Source organism: Engraulis encrasicolus, chromosome 6, assembly GCF_034702125.1.
Source record: "Engraulis encrasicolus isolate BLACKSEA-1 chromosome 6, IST_EnEncr_1.0, whole genome shotgun sequence".
In the NCBI taxonomy this organism is placed as follows: domain Eukaryota; kingdom Metazoa; phylum Chordata; class Actinopteri; order Clupeiformes; family Engraulidae; genus Engraulis; species Engraulis encrasicolus.
In genome coordinates this window covers 39,318,104-39,331,625 of record NC_085862.1, presented here as the reverse complement: position 1 = coordinate 39,331,625, position 13,522 = coordinate 39,318,104, and the positions used below count along the sequence as shown (strand labels likewise).

Here is a 13,522-nt window from a genome sequence, read left to right as displayed (position 1 = left end):
TAAAGCTTTACTTTTTGTTGAGGTGATGTGAACTCAATTTCCAGTCTACACTTAAAGGGACACTGTGCAGGAAATGGTCAAAAAGGTACTGCAACTATGCTGCTTACTGAAATTGGTCTGCCTATTGCGAAATTTGATCTTTACATGAAAGTTTACTAAGTATTAAACACATATTTTCTAGGATGGTCCAAGTACAGTCATTTTTGCAGCTAAAGATGGCAATTTTTGGAAATTCAAAATGGAGGACCATGGAGAAGATCCCCTTTTTCATGTATGATAAGTGCAATTTTTCCAGTCATCATGAATACTTAGAATTTGATACTGGTGGTAAGTATTCATGAAAAAGGTAACATTAGTGAATGGGCAGCATGAATTCTGGAAATAAACAACTAAAATTCTCACACAGTGTCCCTTTAACAAAATCCTTAGCCTACTGTAGAATGGTATGATTATTGATATATTGCAATCAGAATGAATAAAACTCACACTGAAAGGCTTACAACTTCATGAAGTCCATTGTATGATACAAATTAAACTTTATTGCATTTATGAGACATTTGTTGAGCGTTACACAAGTAATATTATAAACTGTATCAGTGTCCAATAGTTGCTCATAATCATACTGTATGAAACACATAGTGCTTAAATTACTTCTGTGGCCATCAGGCTGACATGAATATGTGCACACCAGCCAAGAGCAGTATCTCAATCAGACACCGCAGGCACATGGGAAAGCGATCGAGAGGCATATAAGGTCACATCTTGAGGTATACGGTACACTCGTGTTCAATGTGTCTAAAAGCAAATATGAAAAATGATTCATATTTGGTAAGAGTGTTCACAAAACTCATCCAACTGGCTTTGAGGGTGAACTGTTAAAGGTGCACTGTGCAGGATTGTGGCCAGAGTAGGTATTGCAACTATGCTGCTCATTGAAATTGCGAAAATGTGAGAAGAATGCGGCAGCAGCCAGATAGTGGGAAGTTTGGAGTAATTGGCGAATGTTTTATGAACCCTTAATAAATACAAAGGAAAGATCGACTGTTTTCATGTTGTGAATCGCGCAATATCACTCCCTGGATTTAGATTGAAAACCGAATGGAAAGGTCAGTGTGTTTATATCAGTCACTCACGCCACTCGATCACTACAATGCAAGCGACGCGCGGATGCAAACGCATTCATGATTCAAATGGTCGGACCATCACCAACGTTTTTAAAAGGTAGTCTTGTTTCAGCACGTCCTACGTGCACAAATAATAGTCTCAATGCTTGTCTTTGCGTTTCTCATTCGTGCTTTTCCCCCAAAAGAGGGTTATTTACAAATGGGAATAAGAATGCTTTTGGCTGCACATGAATGCACTGACCCTCGACTGAGAAACATGACAGCACGAAGCTCTTCATAAAAAGTCTCTGGCTATACTTCTAACATGTAGCCTACATCATGTTATGTAGTTTCATTTGGGTGGAATTAGGAACACTAGGCATGGATTTACAAAGTAATCTGTGCGACGTAGCCTATTTTTTTGTGAAATAGCCAGACGCACGCTGTTCCATACGCTTGCCAGCTCCTCCTTCCACAGCTGTCGCTCTCGCAGGTAGGCCTACCGTCAAAAGCAAAACGGATAGGCGACCACAACCATAGGCCACGTACCACGTTACGGATCATAAATAAGATGTTAAAAATAAGATAATGGAGGGGGTTTAACATGTTTAAAAAAGCTGTAAGAATATGTTGGAAGGAGTTGAGTTTAAAACCCTTAGGCCTAGGCTATACAAGTCACTCAATGTCCTAGGCATTCCTATAGGGTCTTCAGAATTGTCATTTTTTGCCTATGGTTTAAAAAAAACAAAAAAACACAACTGACAGGGTGAAATGCCATGCTGCCTTTGGTCAAAGTTAGATATGCTCCCTATGAAACTTTCTACTTTCTATAATATTTTCCTTCACTCTTCTCTTTCTTTCCCCTCAAACACTTTGGGCAGTTATGTATGATAATATATCATACAAAGTTTGTTGCAATTATTTTATAGATGTCATAAGTCAGCTTTCCAGACAACACAATGCCATATCAGTTAAGTTAAGCTTACCTAGTAGGCCTACAACCTAATACTAAGCATCTGCCATTACTAACCCCATTTACTCGCATCTATCCGACTGACCACCTCCTTGTCCTAATATAACTAATATTATCTAAATATAGCTACAATGTCTGCAACATTTCTGGAAAAGATCCACCTTTTCATGAATGAAAAGTGCAATTTTCCCAGTCATAATGTATACTTAGAATTTTATGGTGGTGGTAAGAATTTGTGAAAGAGGTAACATTTGTAAATGGGCCACATTAGTTCTGGAAACTACACTACTAACAATATTACACAGTGCACCTTTAAGGTGATTGTTCCCATTTGCATAAAATATAGTTATGGAACAACAATGTGGCACACACTCATAAATATTTTGTTTCTGTAAGGCAAAAAGAACAACACAGGAATATACATGTAGATACGTATAAAGGCAGCTGGAGTGACCAACTTAAAATAACATATGTTCAAAAGTCATTATTACAAAATATATACACTCCATTTTGTGAATACAATGTTCCCTTTTTGTTTGTCTGCTACTTAACTGTACTTAACTGTACGTATGATTCTATCAATTAATTTACAAAGTGCTTCACAAAAAAAGTGTGTGATTGTTGTCAGAATGATAAGGATACGGATAGAAATGCACAGTAATAACTATCACTTTACATGAAATTATTAAGCTTCATGTAATAAGTTTACAAGCCGTGTTTCTCAGTATACTTAGGCCTATTTCAGACCAGAGCGGGGAAGCAGGGCGGGACGGAAGCGATTTTTACCGGCAGTGGGGAAAATATATGGAAACATATCTGTCCTTCCACACGACGGTAGTCGGGCGGTAGCAGCACGGGAGACGGCTCTGCTCTGTGCTGCATGTGGAAAATAGAACTCGAGCGAATTTTGGACGGCGGCGGTGTCCCATTGAAATGAATGGCAACGCAGCAAACTAGCATTGGCTATGGGGGGGATTTTGAACCGGACTGGCCACGCACGCCGACGCTGTCGGTGTGAAAGGCAGCGTAGAACACACCGCCCGATACTAGGCAGAAAGACAGCCGTCTTCTCGCTGCCGTCCCGCCACGCTCTAGTGTGGATCTGGCCTTACTGTAAGTATACTGATAATTACACCACAGTCCTATCTCTAACACACTTCCCAAATACCACAATTTTCGATCTCTGTTTTCTAATAAAGTGCCTTTACGATCATGGAGAGAGGCATTAAGTGGTAACAAGCCATGGGACATGATCAACAATGATGAATGACTGACCATAACAGAATTAGGCTTTGTCAAACTCGTGTGAAATAACACAACAGTACTTTTGAATATACTGTTCAATTATATTATTAGTAAAACCAAAATTGGCATACTGTAAATAAGACCTTTACCTAAAACCTAAAACATGCCACCATTTCAAGAAATAAGCTAATCTGCCTCCTCCCCTTGAGTTAAATAACTGACCTTTACCTTTCCTTTCTCCTGTTCTTCCAGCTGTTCTCTGGGTCTGGCAACGCAAACTCTACATACATGTACAACAAGCTAGCATATATCATTGAATCGCATGAGACCAGCTAGCAGCTACCGGTAGCTGGTCCAATATGATTCAATGATAATTGCTAACTAGAAGTAATATCCCACGGCTGAAGGAACAAGATAAAAGTCAAACTCATTTACTCAAGGAAAGGTGGGAAAATAGCATATTTAAAAGGTGCAATGACGCTCTAAGAGTTATATTATAAGAGATACATGTATTAACCACTTTCAAGTCAAATATTACAATTATCATGTAGCAGTAATGTTCATATTTACAGTTTTAACAATCTATAAGTCTGCCTAATATCAACTCTGAGGAGTGCTTGAACAATTGGACCTGATGTCATTTCAATGACGACGTGGCATTTTAGGGCCTGGTGGTAGTCGGTGGGAGTACAAATCAGAGAATGACGCGACAAAATTTCTATAATCTGGACGGGGAAAAAAGGGCAATCATGGGGAATTGGTGAAAGTCGTCAGGCAGATTGTGCTATGAAGAGAATGTGTAATTGGAAATTGACACTTGTCACTGGTGGAGTGTGCAGCAAAGCCAAGTCTGTCACCAAACACCCTTGCATAGAAGACCTAGCCACTTCTCCTTTCCACTCCTCTCCCCCTCAGAGCCCCTGAAACCTGCACCCTCTTGGCCCCGCGTTGCGTCTCAGCAGTGCAGTTACTCCCAGATCAAGAATGCTACACAGGGTATTCTGGTCCGGCCGAAGTGTTTATGCTGCTGAAATGCTGTTCGCTGATGCAGCAAAACACAAAAGAACATGCAGCTTCACTAAGGAGGAGGCTGTTGTGATTCATCAAGCATGTCACCAGCGCTGCCAAACTCAACTCCCCCACTGCCCCCTAAACTGAAACCCCACCCACATCCTACCAGCCTGCCACTCTGGCTGTTAACCAACTCCCCTACTGCCCTCCAACTGGAAGTCCACCCAGATCCCTGCCTACATGTGAGCTGGAGGCGCCTTCCTCTCTACCCGCTTTCCCCATTTCGACACCCAACACCTTCCCCATTCCTCTCACAAGCGGCCAAAGCAGCTCCCCCACTGCCCCATAACTGTGTGTGCGCGCATCAAAAGCAACCTACGCACCGCAATTCATTATTTCTCTATGGAGGTTCTGCGAATAGAGTGTCCGAAGCTAATTGGCCGGGAGCAAAGCGACTTGGGCGACCAGAGCGAATTTCAGCTATTAAAAGTAATAACAACTAGAAATGCACTCAGAGAGTGCAGACCTCGGCCAAGGAAGCTGTTTAATAGAACATTTGACTATGTTACACCCTTTTATAAAGTATTTCAAGTCTTTCTGCTTTCTTTTTGTGGAGTTAAAAAACTGGAATGTCAAAATTCGCCCTGTCCCACAATTCAATTTGCGGTCACTAGGGGTGTCTAGATTTCAAGGCTGGCAATGCTGAAGAATCTGGTCCGGTTCATGAACCGGATCACCACCAAAATTTGGTTCCTTTGGTCATTTCCAACAACTCCAGAAAGTTTTATCCAAATCCGTTCATTAGTTTTTGAGTTATACTGCTGACAAACAGACAGACAAACCAACGCGACCAAAAACATAACCTCCTTGGCAGAGGAACCGTAATAAACTGTATTTGTATAGTCACCGCATATTATGGTAATGAGCTATGATGCAGTTTGGCGAAAACCAATTTGAATGTTCATATATTCGAATGTTCAAGGCTGACAAGCCAGAGTCGTTGTGATTAGCTAAATCAAACATGTCAAAGTCTCGTCCAGAGCAAACGCAGCAAATTCAAGGCGAAACTTCTTCAACAACCTTGGCTACTCATTAGCTTAGTTCGTTTCTGGTGTACCCACCCAGTAACTCTTACTCCACCCAGATTGCGTCTACATGTGAGTCGCGGACACCTTCCTCCTTCCTTCCACCCGGGTCTCTTCCCGCCTCTCACTTTTGACACCCAACACCTCCCATCCCCCATCTCCACCAAACACTCTCTGTCAGTCCCCACTACTCATCTCCTCTGCGCTCCACTACTCCACCAGCCAGGCCGTGCCCTCAAAGTGATGCAACACCTTCAGCGTTGTTACTAGTCAGGTCAAATACAAGCAATGCAAATACTTCCTGAGCTCCCGAAAAATCGGGAACTCCTGCCATTTTGTATGGAAGCAAACTACCATTAGCAAACCAAGGGAGGCAGGTCAACCATGCCGTTTGGGAAATGTTAATTGTTATGCTCTTAGTCAGACCAAGTCTTGATTTGAAACAAAGTTCTTAGTCAGACCAAGTCTTGATTTTGAGATTTGAAACTTGATGATAATCAGGCTACTACTCCACTACTCCTCTCCTCTAGACTCTGTCTCCCCCCGGTGTTCCACAGTCAGCCAGCCGCAAAAAAAACGCAGCACTTCAGCTGTTGTACACACTCAACCAGCATCGGCCTAGCCAAAAATCCTTACGTAAAAGCCCAATCCCATCTAGTACCCCCATACCCGGCACTCCTCCCATCCAGAAACCCCCCCCCACCTATGCCCAATCCTTCCACTCTGCCACCCCGCTCACCGCCTTCCCCATCCCACATTGACCCCATCTAACTCTGTCCTGAGTCCAGCTGTGACTTGTGTCCAAAGGCTTGAAAACAACAAATGGGGCCTTCAGTAAGAGCGAGGGACTTGTTGGTTTATATTGCCAAGAATTGTCCGGTTGCATTGCACAATCATGTGCATCACTTCCCATCAGGCATCCACCTCTGAAATGTTCTTCAAATGAGCATATGTGCTATGGCATCCCTGAGGTCCTTGTCTCCCCTTCTCCAACCTAAGAGCCTCTTTCAGACAGTCCTCCAGTCCTCCTCACCACGTTCAGGGGCCCTGCATCTGAACAGCAGGGAGCAAACATTACTGATAATAGCCAGACAATAGCAGCAGCAATAGCAATAGAATTTGTACAGCACAATATCATCGTTTTACGTCAATAAACCCTTGCAAAAATCGACCATAGTAAACCATGATTTCATGCTTTTTTGAGCATGGTTCAGCACGTTTTTTGGTTTGACTATGGTTTAGCTATAAAATTAACCATGGTTTTACTCTGAAAACTAACCATGGTTTATTTTATTTCATTTTTAATGTTTTTTGGGGGGCTTTATTACGACAGGACAGTGTGAGAGGAGACAGGAAAAGAGGAGAGAGACACTTGGTAGGGCTGGGAAATGACCCCATCTGGACTCGAACCGGGGTCCTCAGGGGCATGCAAGCCCAAATGTGTGGGGCTTAGCCCACTGTGGCACCCAACCATAGTTTTACCACGGTTTATAATTATTTATTAAATTATACCATTAGCTGCCGTTTTTTATCCTAGGCACATATTGGTGACAGTCCATGGAGCAATGTGGGGTTAGGTGCTTTGCTCAAGGGCATTTCAGTCATGGATGGGGGTGTATGGAGAGGTAAGGGTGGGAATCGATCAAAAAGTGTAAGGTGCGCACACATCCGAAAGTAGCAACTAGCTACGGGTGCAGAATATCAAAAATAGTATATGGAGAAAAGGTAGAAAAAATATTCACACACCGTGAAAGCTCCCTTGTCGTGATTTTATTGTGAAAAAAGTCACAACGTTTCAACCGGAAAGGTCTTCGTCAGGTGGGGGTCAAGGGTGAGAATCGAACCTGCAACTCTGTGATCTTCAGTCCAAGTCCCTAACCATTACACCACAGCTGTTTTTTTGGGTGACCATGAAACCCACAATTAACCATGGTTTTTTGAGCATGGTTTGTGACTATGGCTATACCATAGACACAAACCATGCTGAAAAAAAACATAAAAACCATGAATAACCATGATCCATGGTTAGCCAGGAACCACGGTTTTCATGGTTACCCAAAAACAACATGGATAAGCCACAGTAAAGCCCGATTCGGACGGGACTTTTATTACCTATGGACCCCCGGTAATTCGGAATAATTACAGAGAATGTCTGAGTTCTTAGTCCTGTGCGAATGTGCCATGTCTGCGATTTGTGAGGTAATAATTCCGCCGCGAATTACCTACTGTATTTCGGTGAAACTCAGACGTCCCAGGGTCATTTTACATAGGCGCGCCGTCTGCACTCCCTTGTAATGTCTGTGAATTGAGTAAATAACAGACGTTTATTTATCCCGTCCGAATGCGCCCCGAAAAATCACAGAGGTCCAGGGGTAATTGCGAATTACCAGGGGTCCATAGGTAATATTTATCCCGTGCGAATCGGGCTTAATACTATGGTTGGTTCAGAGTACGTCAGAAGCCGTGGTTACTACAGTAAAACCATGGTCAGTATAGTAAAACCATGGTCAATTTTCGTTAGGGAACCTTCCAATGTATTTTGCAAAGACCTTGAATTGAAATTGCATCAAATCTCTCCTTCACTGAACACATGTGCATGCACACATGCGCACACACACGCACACACACACAGACACAGAACTTTGGCATGGGCCTGTGCCTGTGCATGTGCGTGCTGCACACGTGCACACACACACACAGAGGCAGACAGACAGACAGACAGACAGACAGACAGACACACACACACGTCCACAAATACACTACCCCCCCACTACATGCTCACATCCACGTGCACAAATAAAGACTCCCACAGACACACCTCCCACAGACACTCCCACAAACAAACATCTCTCGCTCTCTGTCTCTGTATCTCTCTCTCACAAACAAGCTTAATCGCACACACGTACATGGTGTTGGTGTTGTGCAGGGCAGCTGCCTGTGGGACTCACCTGTGGCATGGGCACTTGGTTCTGTGCCATATGGACCACCGGCTGTTGCTGACCTGCAGTAAAGTCAGAAAACAACATTGGAGCCCTGGCTCTCAGATGGGTCACAGTACACGCAGTATACGACTCAAAACACACTATATTTAGACAGCCTCTGACTATTCATACTCAACCTTATCAGAGTTTGTACCGTACAAGGTCAACAGTTGAGTTGAGTTTTGAGATGCACATTGCAAAAAGATGCTAAAAGTATCATGCAAATGTGTCAAATGCATAATTAAAATACAAAACTAAACTACAATCCATGAAATGCACACTGCACACCAATGAAAGGCATGCATAGACTGTAGACACTTTATACACTCAATAGTACATCCTCCAACTGGGCTGAAAATCTTGAGACTTTGCCTTACATCTTATTCAGGAAATGAGGACCAATTAAATTATGGTATAGTTTTTAAAGAACTTAAAAGGATGTTCTAGAACAATGTCTCCCAACCTTTTTTGTCCTGCGTACCCCCTAGGCAATTTTGTCATAGGATGAGTACCCCTTCACCCATGCTCTATATTTGTTTCTATATCCCAATGTGACTAAACTCTATATATTTCTTATAATTAAATTTTTCCAAGTACCCCCTGAGGTGTGCTCGCGTACCCCTAGTGGTACGCGTACCCCTGGTTGGGAAACAATATTCTAGAATACCTGAAGAAAAATGTTCTGACCTTCCTAGTTCAGAAGCAAGAAGGGCTTGAGTTGTGTCTCGATCACCACAGCTGCTGATTTGACCAGCCCTGATAATTACCGTAATCATTACCGTATTGCTCAAAAGAGATGCAAACCAAAAGGCAAACCTACTGGCTCGTCGGGAAAAGGGGTTGACACCAGTAGACGGAGGGGGAATCTGTCGTGGTCTGGAAGGCTGGGGAAATAATGGAGGACTGCTGGTTGGCTCCTGCAAAATTCACAGAAAAATGTGAAGGGTTGCCTAACTGAAAATGGAGGAGTTATACAAGCAGCATGTTTTTTTTCTAAAATCTTTCAACGGCAAAGCTTGACATCACGTTACCATGGGCCACTCAATGTATTATGTCACCTACAAATAGATCGACATGCATGAAAAAGTCCTGACATACTTAAGGAGGTTTGTCAGATAGATACAAACACAGTTCTGAAACACATGCTACGTCGTATAGTACTTATACTTCAACCTTTAACCAAATGCTCCAATAAGGAGGGCAGTGGAACAACTCAAGCCACTGGGTCAAAACAACACAGATGACAAGAGGCTTTTAACCCATTTTAGCCCAAGCACTTTTTGGGAAAGGGTGCCCTCTGCCTATTAAATCCTAAATATCTCAGCCTCTGAAGCACATACAAACATGAAATAGCATTTAAAAGCTAGGACTGTCATTTTGCATAAGAATGTGTTCATTCAGCTCTAACATACCCCGGTTTTTAATAAAAGACCCTGAAATCTCAAGAGCCATTATTTCCTAGGTTACTTTTGTTGGAGCACAATACTGCTGTACATAAGCTGCTTTAAAGATGGTTGTTTGAAAAAGAGATGTTCTGGGTGACTTCTTAGGCTTTGAAGATCAAATTCAGAGGTGCCCAAAAGTGCAGGTTAAAGAAGTTCATCCTACAGGAATATGACTGATGTAACTCCAGTTATGCAAGTTCCCCATGTGGTGAGGCGGAAAGTCCAACAGATTTAACACTGCATCTAACATTGCAGCCGGGGAGGTCAGAGATTTTCATAACGACACAAGTGGTACAGTATGCATCAGGCTGCACATGAGCTGATGTTAGTTTTGCATTTTAGTATTTAGTTTCCCTGATGCTATCTTAAAATGATATTTGAAAAAAAGTATGAAAATGGTATTTAAATGGCTTTATAGTGTGTTGGAAAAGAGCTCTTTATATGGGGTTGAGTGTGTATCTGATCCAGCTTATTTAAAAGCCCCTTGTCATCTGTTTTGTTTACACCCAGTGGCATTTTAGTATTTAGTAGTACTGATCAATTGCCACATCTCACTCCCTTACTTCCCATAATCCAAACCACTACAAAGAGCAGCAAGGGTCATCTGACCTGGAGAGGGGCAGGGGGTGGTGCAACGTTGCTTGTCTCAATCTGCGAGTTCTTCACTTTTGAGCCGAACCAGCCACTAAACCAGCCAGACTTGGAGCCCTGTGGGAGAATGACAAAACACTTTCAGTCAGCCATAGAACACGTTGCATACTACCTGCAAGGGGACCCTCCATACTATCCACATAGGAACGAATTGCACACTAGTATGCACACTTCATTCAAAAAGCTTGTCAACATACTGCATACTATTCACTTGTAAACATACAGCACACTATCCGCATCAGCGTATAACTGAATGGGAATAAACCTGGTCAGGAGGACCCGTTTTGCATACACCACCCACTTTGTCTGATTGGGCACTGGGCTGTGGCGGCCGGTTGGCGTACGGCTCTGGTGCGGTCAGCATTCGGTTCTGCTCTGCCAGATCACTGCCCCCTCCAGGATGAGACGTGTAGTCAGGCACCTACAAGGAACAGATTTCAGAATGCTGTTCCGATGCACATGCACTGGCCACCCAATCACTGGCCACCCAAGCGCTAGCATTTGGAATTCAGGAATGGCTTATTTATTTATTTTTTAATATTGTTTTGCCTTTATTTTTGAAAGGACAGTGGAGCAGAGACAGGAAATGAGTGAGGAGAGAGAGAGAGACGGGGAAGGATCGGCAAATGACCCGGGCTGGAATCGAATCTGGGTCACTGGCGTAGTAACTCAGGCCACGGCAGGGCCAGGAACGGCTTGTTTAATGTAGAAACTCACACCAAAATGCTGAATAGACTCATCACACAGACAGATGGAAAGCATGAGATGGATGTGGAATTGTGTCTTACCATAGGCGGTCCAGACGATAGCCCCAAACCTACAGGAGGTGAAAAATGTATTTTGAAATAATGAAATAAAGGTGAGAGGTGAAACGTCTCTTGTCCTCCTTATAAAACCCATCTGAAGCAGTGACTTCATTCCTGTGTCATCGCCATGCAAGGGGACTTGAGCAAGTTGAATGGTGTGTTGTGGTCTGTCAGTGGGGTGATTTGTGTATAATGTTATTGGTTATTACAGGCGTGTCAAACTCAAATTGACCGAGGGCTAAAATCAACATCTGTAGCGAAATCGAGGGCCAAACTCTATATCTAATTTAAAAAATCTGTGCATACACACAGCTCAAATTATAGCTCAAATGCGCCTGCACATATTCTGTTGCCTATTTGTGGGCTTTTTCACTGTCCTGGGCCCTGGGTTCATATCCCTGTGACACATTAAATTTCATATTCAAGTATTATTACGCAATATATTAATAGTGGGCCAACTGTAATACATATCTGAAATTATGTCGCGGGCCAAATTTGACCCCCGGGCCTGAGTTTGACATCCCTGGGTTATGACATGCACATGGTTGGGTTGTGCCATGGATCTATTCAGCAAAATATTCAACAGCAGTGCCGTAGCCTGGCAAGCGAGGCAACAACGTGACATGTACAGTCTGGAACCACACCATTGGCAAAGTTGTGGAGCCAACGTTTCACATTGAAACCAGTTCAAACTGAAAACTGCATGTTAATAGGCCTATGCAATCACATTGTCATTGTGCTAAGGCCTCCCCATCAACTCACAGATTCAAACTGGAAAAACTTCATATACAAAAAAATGGATCGGGGGACAGATTTGGTATTCTTTTGGATTTCGGTGCAATGCAAAACCAACTCCCATAGCAAAAAAAATCTGCAGCTAGGCAGGTCTTCTAATTTAGGCCACTAGCACAACACTTTTTACAGATTAAAATGTTTTCAAAATTGCTTCAGTTGTTCATCAGCTTGAAATAGGGTGAGAGACACTTTTTTTTAAATAAATTTTAAACTGGTCATTTTGGAGGAGCAAACCGTCTCTAAAGCAAATGAGAGACTATTCTACTTCCAACCTGTTGGGGCGAACCAAGTCTAAAAGCACTGAGTGTTGCTTTAAAGGGGCATAAGGCAAATTTGGCCCTTTTGGTGTCCTAAAACAGCAACACAATGAAAATTAACATTTTTCGCCCACAGACTATGGACGTGGATGAGTGGACGCCTTCTAATGACTCATTTAAGCATCGCTTGACACATGAAGATAATCAGTTAACTTGTGAATGTTGTTTAGTGCTTCTCTACAATGCTTAATTATCAGTAGAAATGATTGGGAGAATGGCATTTGATAACTAAAGGCCAAGCTCACTGACCTCTAAGTGGGCCTTGGGCCTCTGTGGGAGGCGAGCTGAGTGAGGGATCCCCTCCTCCTCCTCCTCCTCCTCCTCCAGCTGCAGGATAGTCAGAGTAGCCTCCTTGGAAGGGGACGGGGCCTGGCTCCTGGTGGTGCTGCTGATGCTGCTGCTGGTGGTGGAGGTGGTGGATGCTGGAAGGGGGTGGAGCGTCTGCGAGCCCCACGTGCTGCACCCCTGGCTCTGGCATAGGCAGAGGGAGCATGGGACCGGTTGGCAGGCTGTAGCCTGATAGCTGTGGAGGCCCCTGCATCGGGTGACCCGCTTTCAGCAGCGTGGGGGGAGGGGTTCCCATCTGGGGAATCCATTGCCCCTCCGCGCCACTGATATAGGGCTCTGCGAGTGCTGGAGGGGCCATGGTAGCAGCGGCTGAGAGAGACCCAGTGCCGACGCCCAAATGCTGGTTGTCTACTGAGTAGTACCCATCCGCTTCTGCGTAGATGGAAAGACACACAAACGTAAATCACACAGTCAGAGAGAGTTTATGGGTAATACGAGAGAGGAATCTCGCTACTTTTTCCGGGTGGTACTGTCCACTAAGTGGCGCCATCCAGACAGCGCAGAGGCTGTTGAAATGAATGGGGTCGCATGGAGCTCAACCACGATGCTGCCATTGCTTTGGGAGAGAATTGGTATCATCGTTTCATTTTATTTTTCCAAAAGGCAGGATAGATTATCCTTTCAAACAGCAGTTAGTTTGAATGTTTAAACTTGTTGGATCTTTGTAAAATACGTCTTTATTGTCAATATGACGTCACGAGTGGCTTCACACACTGCGTTTAGATTGGTCGGACGGCTGCATTGCTGTGATCACGACGACCG

At 43.6% G+C, this 13,522-nt stretch overlaps 1 protein-coding gene across 2 annotated transcripts; it reads right to left on the bottom strand.

Annotated features, from left to right (window-relative positions):
* Positions 1–509: 509 nt before the first annotated feature.
* LOC134451265 (basic salivary proline-rich protein 4-like) lies at positions 510–13,156 on the bottom strand. 2 transcript variants are annotated; one of them, XM_063201591.1, is made up of 8 exons: positions 12,662–13,156; positions 11,283–11,311; positions 10,796–10,915; positions 10,453–10,551; positions 9,219–9,315; positions 8,366–8,418; positions 7,644–7,715; positions 510–6,470 (listed from the first exon to the last, which is right to left on the bottom strand). In XM_063201591.1, exons 1-7 carry the CDS (start codon positions 13,056–13,058, stop codon positions 7,680–7,682), a joined length of 831 nt encoding a protein of 276 aa, XP_063057661.1. In that variant the 5' UTR covers positions 13,059–13,156; the 3' UTR covers positions 510–6,470; positions 7,644–7,679. The 2 variants fall into 2 exon arrangements, with proteins under 2 accessions (XP_063057661.1, XP_063057662.1); XM_063201592.1 differs by lacking the exon at positions 7,644–7,715.
* Between the last annotated feature and the right edge of the window lie 366 nt (positions 13,157–13,522).

What these genes read in the sequence shown, in the direction of transcription:
- LOC134451265 (XM_063201591.1), bottom strand. Translation starts at nt 13,058, where the DNA reads ATGGCCCCTCCAGCACTCGCAGAGCCCTATATCAGTGGCGCGGAGGGG. An exon ending in TATCGTCTGGACCGCCTATG is followed by an intron (nt 10,916 to 11,282) that starts GTAAGACACAAT and finishes TGTTCCTTGTAG; the next exon opens with GTGCCTGACTACACGTCTCA. An exon ending in ACCAAGTGCCCATGCCACAG is followed by an intron (nt 7,716 to 8,365) that starts GTGAGTCCCACA and finishes CTCAATTCACAG; the next exon opens with ACATTACAAGGGAGTGCAGA.